Raw genomic sequence first — 17,646 nt, 5'->3', positions numbered from 1 at the left:
GCTGCTAGGTGGCCATAAGTCAAACCATGCTAGAAGAGGTGGCTGTTGCGAAGACTGAGATTACGCTATAGGAAAATGTATCACAGTTTTAATCTATAATGTGCTGAAGTTTGTATTATGCCAGCCAACAGTATACCCAGGATAACAATGTCAAAATATGAGCACTTACACTCCAATTTATTCCATAGATAGTTTTAGTTTTCATTAGGAGAACTTCTCAAATTTATGGGATTGTTACTGAGCTCCCTGCTAATTTTGCTTATGCTTCCTTCTATGCTGATGTCATTTGCCACAAGTGACTGTGGCAACCACAGTTTTGAGTACAATTTGTGACAGATAAAAATACCATATCCCAGAGTATATTAATTTATTAGGAGTCATTCATTTAACAACACTGGCAAAACAGATGCTCCATCAGCTGTTGTAAGCCTTACAAGTCATGATTTACAGAAACATTGGTTTTACGCTAACACCAATGGTCAGATCTTCAGATTCAGGTGCTTTGAATTTAAAACATGCAGGCAGGAACCTACTAGAATTTCAGAAATGAGCAGGGACCAAATCCTCACCAGGATTAAGAAATCTACTTCCCATTTCATGGCAAGACATAGGATGCTAGTGTGCACCTTTATGCACTTAGCATTTTTAAGAATTTGAGTGCTCATTGAACAGCAGCTTCCTTGTGAGATAAAACAAAGGCCTGAAAGTGAAGCTGGAGATGCAACTTCCGGTTGTTATCAATCCTTTGCACTCACCTGGAGCTGACTTCTGGACCTGCCTGTGAAATTCATGGAAAGGCACCACTTTGGATACAAGAGGACATGTCTGGAGAGTTATCTTGGCTGCTGCAGGGACAAGCCTTTGTTCAGTTAGGCTCAGAATACCTACAAGAAAATGACATTATTGAACAATTCATATACATTCCAGCTATGGAAAAGAAAAATAATTAGTAACAACAAAGAAAGAATTTAACAAAGGCAGACTTAAGTTCTTCCAATTCCAAATCAAAATTAGAAAAGCAGCAGTTTTATTGAAAGACTCTTATCCTTCAGTATTCAATATTTTACCTCCAAGGAAGGTGAACGTTGCCTATAAAAACTGACAAATTCATGAAACACATTGTAATGGTGCCGATGCTGAGAAAGAGTTATGTGCTTGTACAATGGTGATTTAATATACAGAACAGATGAGAATTAACCCTTGTAAACCAGAATGTAAACATGAATATGGACTGATTGTTAAAACAGTCAAATACATGTCTAGTTAAGACTGAGTGGTTAATAACCAGACATTAATCATGATCACTTATTTAGTCATACAAGGATCCTCCATCACACACATTTCTTCTTTCCAGTAGCAACTGAACTCTGTGAATTACAAGATATTATGCTCAACATAATATGTGCTATGTCCTAATTTACCTAAACATTAAGTAGCCTGAAGTTGATTTCTACCTTTTGCAACTTTTTACATCACAATTCGTACGAGAGTTTGGAGGTGCCAGAAAATTTGATTATCAGTTACCTGCTGCAAACAGCAGACAACACTGCTCATGTATTAACAGCATAAAGCTGGTGGCAACAGCACCCAGGTGGGCTTGTGTGACTCACCTTTTGTCACATCATCTTCTAACAGGGGTAAGGGAGAATCCACGTGGGGAGAGGCGGGCAAATGCCAGAGGCTGCTGACTGTGTGACCTTTCGCTGCCTTCTGACTACTCATCTAGGAAGAGAATTTTCTTTTAACAAAGAAATCCTGGATCTGCATAGACACACTTTTCTACTCCCGCAATAATAAATAATAAATATAATTTCTGCTATGAATAGTTTCATTAAGATTTAATAATGTAACAGTACAAGCACTGCTTTTACTACTTATGAACATGCTACGGTATTGTCTACTATCATTACTTCAGTAATTTAAAATAGAGTTAATTAAATCCAATTGATGTCTTTTGACTTCTGCTATGCAAAATCAGTGTACTAGTTAATAAAGGAATCACAAGAAGTTTGATCAATTTTAATGAGTATGGTGTAAACATCGTATTTCTTAGCAGAACAGCCTTTGAATATATTAATATAAAATGCACACACAGGCAAGGCACCAGAAAGAAAACAGAATCCTTTCAAACATGTAAATAAATTTTTGCTGGGAAGAATACCAATGGAATTACAATACATAAAACTACTCACAAATCAGGGTAGTATCAAGGTAAATATCAAAGAATTCTGAAATTCCAGAGTTCCTCAAGGACAGCCTGGTAATGTTATATGGAAACATGTGCCACGCTGGCTGTGCTAATACGAGGATTAAAGCTCCTTTCCTTCCTCAGTGAACCTGTGCTTGCCTGAAAACCTGCTGGTTCCAAGTGCCGGGAATTCAAGCAGTGACACACATCACTGTGGAACAGTGATATTGTATCATGTGTCTTACTGTTATACTTTTTATTGTATATATAGAGCATTGCATAGTGAAAATAATATATTTACCACCTTATACTTCAGTATTATAAATACAAAGCACCTGTTATCATCTCATATTTTTTTCTTCTCTCCAATATCTTAAGTATTTTCAAGTTGCTTTCTGACTATGAATACACATATTAATACTATTCCATTTGCAATGTGGGTTGTATTCAACTCCTAAAGAAACAGAGAGTTTGATATTCAGTGGGTTTAAAGCTTTACACCACATGCAACTGCAAGGCAAGTAACATCATCGAGATCTCTCACTTGGTGAGAGTGAACCACACCAGCAGAAGATCATAGTGTTTTCCCTTTCCCTTGCCTGGCTGATGCTAGAAAAACGGGACACAGATAATCTAGAAAGGACCCTGTCTGTCTGCCTGTGATCTACAGCCCTCAGGCCCTGCATCCCTGCAACCAGGTTCCAGTTTGCCGTGAAGTCCCGCCCGTGACTTCTGGGTGCCTGAACTGCACCTGCTAGAGCCGCCAGCTCCGCACACCCAGCTCTGCTGCTGGAGTGACGCCAGCTCCACATCGAGCATTCCAGATTGGTTTTGTATATTTTGTGTATATTCTCTATTATTAGTAGCATTAGTAAAATCCTTTAAAACCTTCCAACTTGAAGCCTAAGTTTCTCTTCCTTTTCTTTTATCTTCCCTATCATCTTTCCGATCTAAAAGAAAAGGGATGGCGGGAGGTAAGAGGGTAACAGGGAGCGTCTGCCATGGTTTATTGCTGCCTTGCCTTAAACCTTGACAGAAGCAAAAGGGAAAATTAACACTAGTCTGTCAAACCTCACTCTGTCAACAGATTTTTGGAAATATATATCAGTTTTAGCAGCTAAACTACCTAGGGACCAGGTGTGCTCTAATATATTAAAAAATAGTTAAAATATATACATAACATATAATCTAATATATATATTGCTCAAAACTTTCTCTGCAATTGCAACTCCACAACTTTACAGGTTTTCCAGTAACTTTCATGCTGGGCCCAGGCAACACAAGAAGGAAGCGACTACATTTGAATGAATGGGGTAAATAAGTGCCAAGGCACAGGTTTGAATATATCCTCAGTCTCCAGAAGCAGAAAGGTCCCTGGACAGACATACTGGGTCTTTGAGCAAACAGGAAAGCCAGCAGGTGGACTGGAAAAGGAAAAGGAGCTGGGGACACCAGGGTTAGGAAGGAACATTGGGACGGCTGGACAAAGAGCTTGGCAGAGAATCGGCAGATAAAACAACAATATTTTCTGGAAGCAAGTTGCAGAAGATGATCACAAGGAACAGAGGGACTGAGGCAAGATAAAAACGGGAAAAGGGGAAACTGGGAAAAGGAAGCAAACAGCTTTGTATGCAACGAGGCACATCTTCCTCACCTCAAGGTCCCTTAGCCTCATCTATAGTCAGAAAATATCTCTGAAGCCCAGATAAATAAACATCCTGTGCTTTTGCAGGTGACAATCTGTTAGCAGTTACTCCACTAGTCTAATGATTAGAAATTCTTACATTGGAAGGAAATGTTTGAACCTTACTGATGAGCTATATGGAAAACAACCTAATGCCACGTGCTGGAATATTTTTATTTGCTTTTAAAAAAATATATTTAATTATGAATGATAAACTGCTTTAAAAGAATAGTAAATATATACAATCAGAAAGCTAGGAAATATTGACAGACAAAGTAGAAATAATGGTATTTACCTCTTTTATAGAGCACATTGGGACTTCCTGGTTTAAAATAAGTATGTTTGAATGACTGATTATCATGCTCGTGTACAGCTTTTAGTACAATAGGATCCAGGCCATGATTGGGATCTTTGAGCACTGTTGTGTCATAATTAGTGAATAACATCAACCATTAACTCCATAGAAAGGGACAGGCAATTCTAAAGAACTGCTTATAAACCCAATAGGTAAATGAGATAGATCAGAATAAACTATTATGATTTTTCCTCCTAATTTGTATAATAACACTGTCCACAAGAGACATTAGGGAGATAGAAAAATATATACGCTTTATCATAATAGAGAAACTTTCAGAGAAATCATAGGCAATCATTTCAGTTGTGGCCATTATGAAGCATTATGCTTTAAGGGATCTAGATGTATGAATCTTCATGTCCTTGTGTTCCAAGAAAATAGCAATAAGCATATAACAAAGATTAACTTTATACCAGCTGGCATATAAGTGGCTCGATACTGAGAAAAGGGAATAATAAATCACACTTTCCTACTCACTCACATCCCCAGCAGTTTGTTGAGGACAAAACAAAAATTTATAAAAAGGAAGAAATTTAATTAAACAGTGACTCCTTTTTCAGTCTATTGTTATTGTATCAGTAAAGCAGCACAGCCTTTACTATTGGTCAGTTTTATCCTAGTTTAAATCCCAGGAGTTTTGTTATAATAAACAGCATTATGAAAAATATCTATTTCATTTGTTTGCATAGAGATGTAATAAGCTACAAAGAAAAGCAATCCAAGCAGAGTGTACAAGTTCAAAAGCAGCCTAGAGGGTTTTTGTTTGTTTGGGTTTTTTTTTAATTGGAGATAGATATTTAATTCTTCTTTGCTGTATCCTTTAGTTGCTATAAAGTCCATGGCAGGTGTCCTGATAAAATAAGGACAGATGCAACTGTAATGTAATTTACTCAATTAAAATAATAAGACCTTAAAACCAATAAGTATTATTAAGTACCACAAGAAAAAGTTTTACTTTTTGCATCATTATGTAGCTTTATTACCACTATTCAGTGATTTAACTTAAAAAGATAATTAAATATTGCATGTTTTCTAAAGGTTTTCCATAGACTTCCATCTGCATACATCAGCGCAATTCAAAACCTTTCCTCACACCTCCAGCTTTTACAGCATAAATATAAAATCTAGGGAATTGCACACCACATATTGCAGAACTGGCAGCTCCTAATTCGCATTTTAATGTTTGCAGGGTAGACAGACCCAAACCAGCATGGAAGCAAAGGACAAACCCTACACCACACCAACCTGCGGCACCTCACCAGTTCCGCTCTGGCAGAACCCAAAAAAGCATCACTGCTGCCAGGTGACTGGAACCTCAAACATTTTCCTGCACAAATAGTGAAGTTAGTGATGAAGATTATGATTCAGCAAGTGCACTTTTCCGAAGTCAGCACCCAGCCTGCTTTATCAGGGGTGCTTTGAAAGGCCAGGTATATAGGGCTGGAAGGGAGCGCTTGATTTGCAGTGCACACTGAGGCTCACTTGACTGATAATATGCTTGGAGTGTGCTGAAAAACTATGTTTTTCATTTCAAGCGCTTCTGAGTGTAATTAACCTGGGACATGAGAAAAACAATTCTATTACCCTTTCTAAAGTGTTTTTCCCCTGTGGATAAACCTCTCCCACTTGATTTTTTTCTTCATCTTAAATAGGGCACTTGTTGTAACACCACAGGGATTTTCCAATTAGTTCTCTATTTGTTTTCTTTTTACCTAGACAGCAATATTTAACTAGAACAATTTATTTTTCTAAAAATGTTTATAAATCTGTTTTACCCCCAGTAAAGGAACAGAGACCAGTATTAAATACAGAGAAAAGATTACTATTATCGAGCATCAAAACTACAATTTATCAACCAGGAAGATTAGATAGATGAGATTTGGTAAGTAAATAACAGCAAACAATAGAGCTTGATAGTAATGGCGGAAAAAGTATATAACACAGTAATCTATCATTTCATGATTATCTTCTCCAAATTGCCATCTACTTTAATATATTTTATTAAAGAAGTTCCAATGAAGATTTGGTGTAAGCAGCTCATAATCCCTACAAAAGGAAGCAGAAAACACAGCAAAATAAAATCAATGGAACTAAAATCAGTTTTCAATGTGCTCAGAAAAAAGTGGCAGGAAAGAACTTGTAGAAGACAAGTCTAACTGCAAGAAATATGAATTCTGTTGAACTGTCTGCTCACACATAAAAACTATACGATCAACAAGCACAAACTATTCAAAAGATGAAGGAGGATAGGAAGGATAGCAAGTCATCAAACTTGATAAACTGTATGTTCGTCGGTGGTCTCAAAAGAAGAAAAAAGCACACAGAACTGGGTATATTAATGACTGCTTCATGTTTAAACAGGTAAGACAAAACGAGATGCAAGTAGAAAGAAACTTCTGGCTAATAAAAAATGACATCATTAAGTACATTCATAACTATCATTAAAAAAGCAGCTGGTTATGAGCAGAATCAAGTCAATTTTAGTGCAAAAGGGCAGATGACTCAGGCTACCTTAGGGGTAAACCAGATCAGTTTTCAAACTGGCTGATGCTGATGAAGTGCACTCTAGGATACTAAAGAACTGTGTAAAGCAATCTCAGAACTACTGGTGGGATGCCTGCAGAATGGAAAAGAGCATAGCGCCTGTCTTAGAAAGGGGTAAAGGACCTGCTGAGGAACTCTAGCCCTATTGATTTAACTACAATTCTTGGAAAACTTCTTAAAGAACCAAACCAGCTAACTATAAACATCTGGAAATTTAACCTGTCAAGATCAAATTTGTCAGACCAATCTTATATTTTTCTACAACAGGTTAGCAAGCATTGTGAATAGGGGAGAAAAAGTAATTACTGCTTAACCTGACTTCAGCAAGGCTTTTGAAGGTACCTGGTGATGGTATTATATGAGCAAGCTAAGAAAGGAGGGTTTAGTTAAACTTGCTTTAAGAGAGATGCAAAGCTGCTTTGATAGCTAATTAAAAAAGAATGCCTGTGTTAGTATGGCAGGATGCTGAGAGGGTTTGGTGGGTCTGTCCCCTGAGTGTTACAAATCAACAGAGCCTGTTGTTCACGCAAGAGAAGGAAAAGGTATCAAAGTTTTAAGCAATGGGAGAAAATCGGTTCAGGTTGAAAAAAAAACCCAAATGGAGCAAAGACAGAGATGTGATGTGATTTTCACTCTTTGGTCTCAATCACAGAATCATAGAAATAATAAAAATGTTGATTAGAAGTGATCTCTGTAGGACATAAAGTCTAATTGTGAGTCTACTACCCACAATAGATCAGGTCAGCTTTGGTTTTATCTAGATGAGAATTACTGTAGGACTTCATTTCATAGTTTCCCAGCTTACAGTCTAAACAGATGTATTTTTTTTCTGTCTTGATGTACTTGCACAGCAAAACAAGGAGGCAGTATCAAAGAACAATTCCACTTACACTTCCATCATCTATCAGTTCCTATCAGGAAAAATAATCTTGTTCTAACATCTGAGCCAAAAAAATCTTAGTTATAGATAGTAAACAAAATATTTAATTCTGGTTTCAAGTAACCTGATTTTGGTCCTCCAAGTCTAAGAACCAGCACAGGGAATTCACTGCAGAAATACCAAATGCCAAGTAAAGGACAGATCCTCACCACTGTCAGTGGAACTATTCTAAAGTCACCTGAGTCAAATTTGTAACAGTGTCTGTAAGAGACTTAAAATATGAACAATTTAAACGACTGGTTGGCTTTTTATCCAAGGAGATTGCAGAGTAGGAAAACTGTATAGAAAATTATAATTTGCCCTTCTCATTCTGATTCACACAGTCTAGCATTTTATCTAATGATTAACACAGTTTCCCTCAGATGTAATACTAAGATATTGATACATATTTCCCTCAAATCTTGTTTATGTACAGAAAACAAAGTCAAACTGATACGGAAAGCCCAGCATTGAACGTTCAATATGGAGCAACTACGCATCTTCAACAACAGGTTTTATATGTAACTCTTACCTACTTTAAACTCTTAAAGTAACCAGAGATGGCTCTGATCTGTCATTTTTCCATGTACTTGGAAAAATCAGCCATTGCTCCTTTTATGGCCTACTGCTGGCTCTCAGAAATTTGCATCTCTCAAAATTCTGCCATAACAGGTGCAAAAGAGAATAGATGGAGAACTTGGGTGAATCCCACATCTGCTTTTTGAAAAAGGCAACGGAAGCAGAAGGAAGCAAGAAAAGTAATTGCCGACTCGAACTACAATACATTTTACTTGTGGGCAAAGGGCCAGCTTACGTGGAACAGAATATGCAGGACCAACTTATTGGAATTCAGGGGTGGGCTTCCATTCTTGTCCAGAGACAGCTGTAAACCAGCAGCCCATAGCATCCCAATCAGGCATTGAGTTTTGTCAGGGAATGCTGATATATACAGAAACAGCTTCTGCAGCTTCGGCTGCACCCCTGCCTTGCAACGTGACAGTCAAACTCCAATTCCAGATGACAAGAACTGGATAAAAACTTAAAACAAATGGTGACCTTTCCAAAGATTAATTTGTTTACCAACAAAATGTTCTCCGTTTGTCATCTGAGATGGGGGTGACCTTCACATTCCCATTTCTAGGTTGAAAGGATGCTGACTATCGTCATCTGTTAACTCTCTCTCACAAATTATTTCTTTTTTATTTTCAGTGACAAGAAGATTTTATTAATTCATTCTGCTGGTTATTACCATTACATACCATAATACAAATGCAACAAGCTTATTTTGAATTACTGTAGTGTAACACCGATTTAAGTCCCATTCTGCTACCACTGCCAGATTATGTTTTGATGGTAATTAGAGCCATATGCATCAGTTTAAAACACAATCAGGGTTTGAGGACCACAAGACCTGTTCTTTTTGTACCACTTCTACTCAGTTAAATGAAAACAATTGCCATGCTTTGCCTTACTTTATAATTTTGGAAACGAATAGACTTTCAGTGACAAACATTAGTGACTAGCATCATGCAAATACTGAAAAAAAAAAAGAATAACTGAGCATACGATTCAAATGGTTGTGCTCAAAAAAGTTAGCTAAAAAAAAAATACACCACAGCACAGAATCACTGCCATCACCATTAGAGACAGACTATATAAGATGCAACTCATAAAGGCTAGAAATCATCACCATATTAAATTCTACCTCATGAATAAATTAAAAGGTTCCTAAGTTTACAGTATAATATACATTTATAAGAAAACAAGGACCGAAAAGTGCCAGTATAATTCCATAAAAGAACAGCAGTACTATGAAAATGAAAAGTATAGTTGTGAATCTTTTCTACATTGCAGCAGTTTGTCAGAATTATTTTTGCTGCAATTCAGATTACCATTTGTTCTGCTAGATACTCCATAGGAAGTATACATATTTAATAATTATCTGCTCATAATTTTTCATTTGTTATCCACATATAGGCTACAAAATGAAGTGATGGCCAGTCTGCCCATGGTGTTTCAAATAGAATTAGAATCCTCATTTTAAGATAATTACAGAACTTTACAGAGGATGAACCATTAGTGTTAATCAGGACCCAAAAAGTACAAAACAGCAATAGTTAATTGTTCTTAGTTTCTGAAATAAAATCCAGCGTCAGCAGTTTTACAACACCAAAAGAGCAAGAAAAGACGACATTTTACACAAAACAATGAGATCCTTACTAATAATTTTTCAAACTACTCAAATGGCAAGATAATAAAAAGTCCATGTAGATTTGTGCTTGACCTATCTAGTCACCTCAAAACCTGTGAGTTTTTAATTTCATCACTTTTTTAAATGCTCAGGTCTCCTTGAAAACTCAGATGCTGACAACTCATGGAAAAAAAAAACCAAAAACCTGAATACAGTTAAGCAAGCAATTAGTTTTTAATTTACTTCCATGAGAATCTTTTGCCACTGATTTTTTTGGGGGAGATAATCTTTGACCTTCCGTACATATGTAGGGCACGTACATGGGTATATGTGTGTGTGCCCACATGTGTGCGTACAAATATTGCCCTCTAATGGCTGATTAGTAAAAACAGGGTAGGTAGCACCTAACTTAATTCTTGTAGCTACTTTAAATGATTTTTTTTCCAAAACTAAAGACCATATAATTTTAGACCTGCAACTACAAATCAATTGATTTTAGTTACTATTGGTGATCTCTAACTATAATTCCTTTAAGTGCTAGTGTAGATCACATTCAACAAAAATGCCTGAATTCACAATCTCGGTAGTGGATTTTACAAATCTAACTGCAAAATTTTACCCCCAGTGAGACTAGAACATTTCAAAACACAGATTGTGTTGTGGAATTCAAAAACTTCTGAAAAGCATTGACTTCAGTAAATACTGCAGAATAAATTAGAGATAGGAAATACCTACTTGCTTTTCCAGCCCATCTCCCTGTCATAAATTGTTCCTTGGCAACTGTAAATATGTATCAGAGAGCTTGACTAATTTACACTAAACGTTTGTAATTTAAGCCAACATTAAGAAGTTTTCTCGGCTCAGTGTATGTTTCAGTGAGGGTGGTAAAACACATGGCTCTCTGCAGTAGTATAATATTCCTCTCTGTGAGTGTTTTAGAGTGGTTCTAAAAAGCTATTAGCCATGATGTTTTTTTCTAATTAACTCTATATCACAGGGTTAGACAAATCACCTCTTAGTCTGGGCAACAGCTTTCAAAAATCATTTTTTATAAGTGGCAGCTTACAACCGTGCCATTCACAGATTCTGTTTATGTTTCAAACCAAATAGGCTAAGAATGTCTCTTCTAGCACTGGGCTTGCTGCACAATGCTTCTGTTACATAAATTACATTGTAGAAGAGCATCCTTGTGGGAGACCATTGGGCATATTATTTCATGTGGACCAAAACGCTGTGCTAAATTTGTAAACGTAATTGATCTTTGGAGGGATGCCTATGCCCATTAATTTTTTTTCAAAGCATCCTTTGCAGAAAATGTCATCTTCATGTTCATTTGTTTATTTAAGAGGAGCATCAGTTGCAGAACACAAATTTGGAAGAATTAAAATGTAATCTTACACTTTGAACATTCTCAGACCAGAAAGAACACAGAAGGGTGATTTGATGGACAGTAGTCAGGCTGCACTTCTGGGAGTTTTGCGGAAGTGCTCAGTCAAGAATTGTTTTATCTCAGTAGATAATTGTTTTGTACTATGGAAAACAGCTTGACTAGAAAGAAGAGAAAGGCCACGCTTCAGAATATCCTGTAGCTGGACAGTGAGGGCACTTGGGATCAACAAGACATGGAAAGAAAGGTTCTGAATCTGTCTCTCATATTCCAAAGTAAGTGCTCTCAGCATGGAGCTAAAAAGTAGAACCTGACATTTCCTCCAAACCAGCTCTTTTCAGATGTAAATGACATTTAAATTCACATAGTCACTCTAGGCTTCTGATTCTCTTCCAGTATCACCCCTATTTTTTTTGGTTCAGTGACACTGATTTGGGGTCAGTGTCAGCAACCCTGTGGCAGGATTTTTTTTTCAGCCAATCAAAAAGAACATCAAAACAAAGTACAAGCATTTTTCACACATTCCTAACATTCCTGTTATCGTTTGAAAACTGATATATTATTGTCTTTTTAAGAAATGACCATAGAATGAACAACTGGCAGCTCATTCTTTTCAGCAAAACCCCTTTTACTTCTTCCCTTGATCTTTGGGTCACATCCTAAATTCCACGAGCTCCTATTTGCTTATCTTCACTCCTTGATTTTACTGAGATTAATTACCCACTTTCCCATGTCTACTTATACTTCTGCTGAATTGGGGTCTTGCTACCTAAACCTGTTATTGTTTCCCCAGTACTATCACCCCAAATGTTTTGATTGTTACATACCAGTGTCAAAAAGTAGGAAATTATGAGGTACTTTCAGGTTTTTTTTAAATTTAGGTCTGATACGTATTAAATTTACTAGTGAAAAGTAATGCATATAGTAATCCCAATAAGACAATGTAAGTTACTTACAGGAGCAGATTTTTTCTTAGTTATAAGTGGCAGCCTGGTCTCACAGTTCTGTTTATTTAAAACAGCTTTATTATTGATGTTCTCTAGGTCAAGCACAATTTTCATATCCATTTCCAGCTGATGCTGAAATATATAATATGCATAGTCTTACAATAATTGCACAGAAGTGTTTATAAGCAGGAATTAGCTAACATTCATAAATTTGCAAGATTATGATAAAAATTCATGTTATTTGGCTATCCACACAGAACTAGGCCAAAAATGAAGAACAGCCTTTTGATTAGACAGACGACTTCGCAAGGCATACGACTACTACCCACATAAATGATTTGCCAAAATTTGTTCAATTACTTTAATTATAAGCTCTGAAATTTCCAAATTCGTGCACCTTTGAGTTAAATGCTAAGTGGAAAGGACAATCAGGTTTGACTTGATTAACACAGGTAATTTGTGAATACCACGTACCTGTGTTACAACAAATGTTTTATACACATCCTGTTATTGGGAGGGTGTTATATGCATGTTCCTCCCACGGATGATAATAAAATTCCAGTTTACCTCAGCCATGTTTGCTAGAGACTTTAATTCATGAATCATTGACCTGATGGACCAGAACAGCTTCTTTGAATCCGTTATGGCCCATTGACTCAATGCAGACAGAGCACTTGCTTATAAGTAAACGAGGAAATAAAAAATCCTTATAGTAATAAGAATTAGAACATAGCAGTTTCTTAATGTACTGTGTTATCTGCATGGAATGGACTCAACTATTTTGCTAATAAAAATACTATTATTTAAATCCCAATGGACAGAAAAGAGACTTTTCAAATTTCTTCTTATTATAAGAAGTATCTAAAGCACATACTTTTCGATAAAAGCCACAAGTGATGCCATATATTTTTACTAGAGTAGAGGTTTCTTAAGTTGAAGACATTTTGGCTCATCCTAACGCATGTTCTTTAGTTGACACCTGGATCTGAATCAAATGTAGTATCTCCCAATACTTTTATTGGAATAACGTCACTAACTGGACTCTGCATCCTACAGGGTTTATTTATCAATCAGTACTGAATATGGAATAATCCTCAAATGGCAGAGACTAACGTATCAGCAGAAAAGTCAACAGAGCCAAGGTCATTCAGAGAAGCTGGAGGCCTGGCAGCGTATGTGCTGAATTCCAGTTATGCGGATACAGGGATACAAAAAGCTCCCTTACATAGTAAGATCCAACTAAACGTATTTCGAAACAGTAACTCTCTGTTGATGCTTCTATTATGTAAACATAAACCAGAAATTTATGAGACTTCTGCTGTTTTAAAGGCAAAATATGCCATAAAAAGGTGTAAGAATCATTAGAGGTATATTTGAACGATTAAACAATTCTATTGCTTTGTGAGAGCACTAAAAACAGTTTAATTTATCTGCACAATATATTATCTTCTTTTGATAGTAGTTACAAGCAGATGTATCAATGAGATGCTCATTTAGATTTGGGTTTGTAAGAATGTAAGTTATTATCCAAGCCAATTACTCTTTTACCTACATGGCTGCACAGAGACAGAAAGTTCAATTTTCATCTCATCAGTGATTTTGTGGTATTTATTTTATTACTATAACACACCACTGCACAGAAAGGAAACTGCTTGTGCTATTAAACAAGAATTGGGGGAAAACTGAGTGTCTTCTCAATTAAAATAGGAGATGACTTACAATGCAGACTCCCCACTCAGATTGACAGTGTAATGATCAATGCTGCAGTGTCAGATTTCACACGTGACAACAAGAATTGAAATATTTCTTAAAAAAAATGATAAAAGTTATTTTGTCAGCTTAGATGTATGCTGACAATTCTACATTTGGAGGAGTTGATGGTGCCAGGGGTTTCTTCCATTACCCAAAGTCTTCAATTTAAGCCACCCTGAACCATCTTGATGCAGAATAAAAAAATGATGAGAATAGTGGGGAAATCGTGCATTATTACGAATATAATGCTCAATAAGAGAATTTTAAAAAAGAGACAAAAGTTAAAGAACAAAGTTATACAAGCACCAGTTCAGGTGTTTTTAATTGAGCATGTTTTTTTTTAAAAAAAAAAAAAAAGAACGAAACAACTTGAACTCATACACTTAGCAGTTATAGATAACAATCGTCTTTTCACCCATTGCTATACAGAGGCTTTACAGTTACTGCACGAGGCAGACACCTCTTCATGGTTCTCAAGCTTTATTAGAAGAAGAAATCCAACTACAAGACATAGTGGGGGGAAGAAAAACCACCCCAAACGGGGATAGTGCTTCACTGTGAGCTGGATTTGCAGTGTCTTATCTGGCTGCTGCTATGATTCAGAGATACTGTATGTGTGAGTACACAATAATTTTAAGCCTATTCTGACACCTGTGGGCAAGCTATTTCCCATCTGACAAGTATTCCAGCAATGCAGATGTGAAAATAGCATCTGTGCTTATTTGACTCCAACCTTGTTTTATCCTGACTACTACAAACACAACTTATGCTCCATTTCCACTCTTACACAGTGTGCTAAGGACTGCAAAGCACGAAAATATTACTACGTGAATTATTAATTTCTCTCAGAACCCCTACGAGTTGAAATGTTGATTTCTTCAAGCCTATGTACTCAGAAATACCATCTGCAAATGGAAAAGTACTCAGTTCACTAAGATTTCTTTTGAGTGGAAAGGAATTTTGGAAAACACAAAAATATGCTTAAAAAAAAAAACCCAGAACTGTTTATAGCTACAAGTAAGGAAAAGACAAGAATTAAGGGATTGTAGGTGACAATTTCCCAGCTAGATTTCACAACTATTTAATAATAAAAGCTTTTTACGTTGGCATGCCGGGCATGTAGAACAGCTGGCAAAACAGCAGTTTGCCATTTTCTGTATAATGGGAAATTAGGGCTCGCTTGTGTGTCATCGGATACATATTTCTAAGCGGATGTCATAGATATCAGAAACAAAAAGACAAAGTCAAGGCGGACAGAGCATGTGCTCTCCTGTAAATTAAGCTCATTGGTGTACATGAGGAGTTGAAAGACCACAGATAATACAGAGGTTACAAAGTAGCTGAACTCTGATAATTTTTCCTCACAATAAGTGTATTCATATAGGATAGGGTTGGAATATGACCTGGAAAAAAAAAAAAAAATCAGAGATCTCATTATACCTTATCCATCACTTCAAGAGTAAGCAATGTTTTAATACTAGTTCATATTGGGACTTCTTTTCCAAAGCTAATCAGCAATATAAGTGTTAAGCTGCTCATCCTGGTTATATCACTTCAAGTAGCTTCAATCCCTACCTTCTGGTAATGGTTTTAAGACTACAGAGAACCTCTTCTTAAGGTTTTCCCTCAGAGGTTCCTTGAATTTAAACAGTAGTAACCCAAAATTGTAAAAACAGGTATTTTACAATTCAACTAATTACCTTCATTTGTTTTTAAAATATATTTGAGGAAACCGCCCTGAACGCACCAGTCAAAATTCACATTGTATACTAAAACGGCAAAAATACTTCAGATACAAACATTTTAAGAAGGCTTTAAATGACTTTACAGGAATTTCATTCATAAAAACAGCAAAAAATTGGATTTCAAGGAGAAAAGCTACATTTATCAGAGAGGTGACCACCCTACCGAAACCTTTCCCACATCTGGCATGTCTTTCATGCAAAAACAAAAAAGGGAATCACTTTTAGTCTCAAATACCACAAACATTTGTATCTGTGCTCATGCTATTCCAAGAGATAGTTCCATCTATTTTACACACATTACTTGCAGAATCACAGTTAAGCAGACGGTATTTGCAAGACTGGGACCTTAAAGCAAAACAAACATCTGGTTTCAGAACTCTAACAATATGCTTGGGGGCGGGGGGTGTGGAAATAAAGAATGGGATCAACTGGTAACCCACTAGACACCAGTCTACACATTTAACATGGTCTCTGGCAGAATAAGTAGTATCTTATTTCAGACCTGTGAACCTTGAGAAACGCGTAATGCAGTCACGGGCTCAACAGGTACTCGTGGTAGAATAAGCTGTTTCTGAGAAGCACCAAAATGAAGGCCCCTGATTTAGAAAGGAAAAAAAAAAAAAAAGTGAGGTTTTCTAAAATTCCTTTGGTTTTACCTATTAAACCCATACTGCTTCCATCTGGTTGAATTCAAAAGACTGCATTTCTATTTAAATTTGCATTTAGTGGAAAAAAAAAAAAAATCACAAGAGTTAGCAGAAGGTTGTAGTAGCTACTTAGAACTGCATTTACTTTTGTATTTTATTTAACTTAAAATTAAAGCAAAACAGCAAATGACCAAAATAACCTCATCTGGCCCATTTGCTTTACAGGATTCTGATACCACAGGTTTTCTGTCTTGCTGCTTACATTTGTCTCTGCAATAAAACAGCTGTTTCACTTACCATTTAGGGGTCTCTTTTAAATGTACTTCTTTATTATCAGTAGAAGAAATAGTTAACACTTGTCTGTTTGTAGTATTTAAATAATTTTCTGTGTATTTCTGTTAGAGATAAAAAATAATGTTTAGACAACTTGTTTAATCTATTTAACTCCATTAATTTAGCAATCCAGATCTTCAGTTGACTGAAAAGTTGATAGGCTTTGTGCTTCTGTTGGACTAAAGCAGATTCTGGCTAATGGGCACAAGATCAGTTAATTCTGATGACCCGAAAGGAAACTGTCATTCTGAATCGTGTTGTCAGGTAAATCCCATCATTGGTAATCAGGAAGGGATCTCGCAGAATGACAAATACATGGCCTCATGTACTCTAACAAATTACCGACAGAGATGGCAAAACCTGAATCATCTTCTGGATCTGCTCTATTTTACTTACTCTCAGCCCAAGTTCAGTTCTCTCAGTTACTGTTCCGAGGTCACTAATATCCACAGCTTCTACATTTCTTTCCAAGTTGATATTTTTCACTTCAAGCTTGTGAAGGTCTTCGTGAACCTAAAAAGCAAGTTATGACAAAACATCATACCCATAACTAAAACACGTGGGATTATGCAGCAGGATTTGATCCAAATTAAATGCTTCCTAAATACAAGAAAAAATATGCATGATTTCCCATACTTCTGTACTTCGTCAAATAAGGGAATAAAAATCAAACGGTTTTAAAGCCATAGATTGCAGAAAGCCTGAAAAAACTCTTAATTTTAGAACAAATCTCACAAAACAATGGCAATAAACTTCGGGACTGATGTCCTTTGCCAAGGAACGATGTTTCCTTATACATTTCAAACATCTCTCTTGGTGCAGATGCCTGAACTCTACAGAAATCTCGAAAGCATTAGTGAGGGTCTGAAAAGTAGAGGCAGCCTGTGAGGGGATCACGTCAACTCAGGTCAAAAACGTATATTTAAAGTGTGTTAGCCAAAAAAGCTCAAGGTC

At 36.4% G+C, this 17,646-nt stretch overlaps 1 protein-coding gene across 1 annotated transcript in view; it reads right to left on the bottom strand.

The window, feature by feature from the left end:
- The window catches only part of IQCH (IQ motif containing H), a 66,897-nt gene that overhangs the window by 48,756 nt on the left and 495 nt on the right, over nt 1-17,646 (bottom strand). The window contains 6 exon segments of the mRNA XM_082060981.1: nt 756-884; nt 1,611-1,722; nt 12,225-12,347; nt 16,215-16,308; nt 16,657-16,754; nt 17,089-17,205. Coding sequence (XP_081917107.1) covers nt 756-884; nt 1,611-1,722; nt 12,225-12,347; nt 16,215-16,308; nt 16,657-16,754; nt 17,089-17,205 — 673 coding nt within the window.

Source organism: Streptopelia decaocto, assembly GCF_964273445.1.
Source record: "Streptopelia decaocto genome assembly, chromosome: 9".
Classification (NCBI taxonomy): Eukaryota; Metazoa; Chordata; class Aves; order Columbiformes; family Columbidae; genus Streptopelia; species Streptopelia decaocto.
The sequence above is the reverse complement of the archived record's forward strand: the minus strand, read 5'-3'. Positions and strand labels throughout refer to the sequence as shown.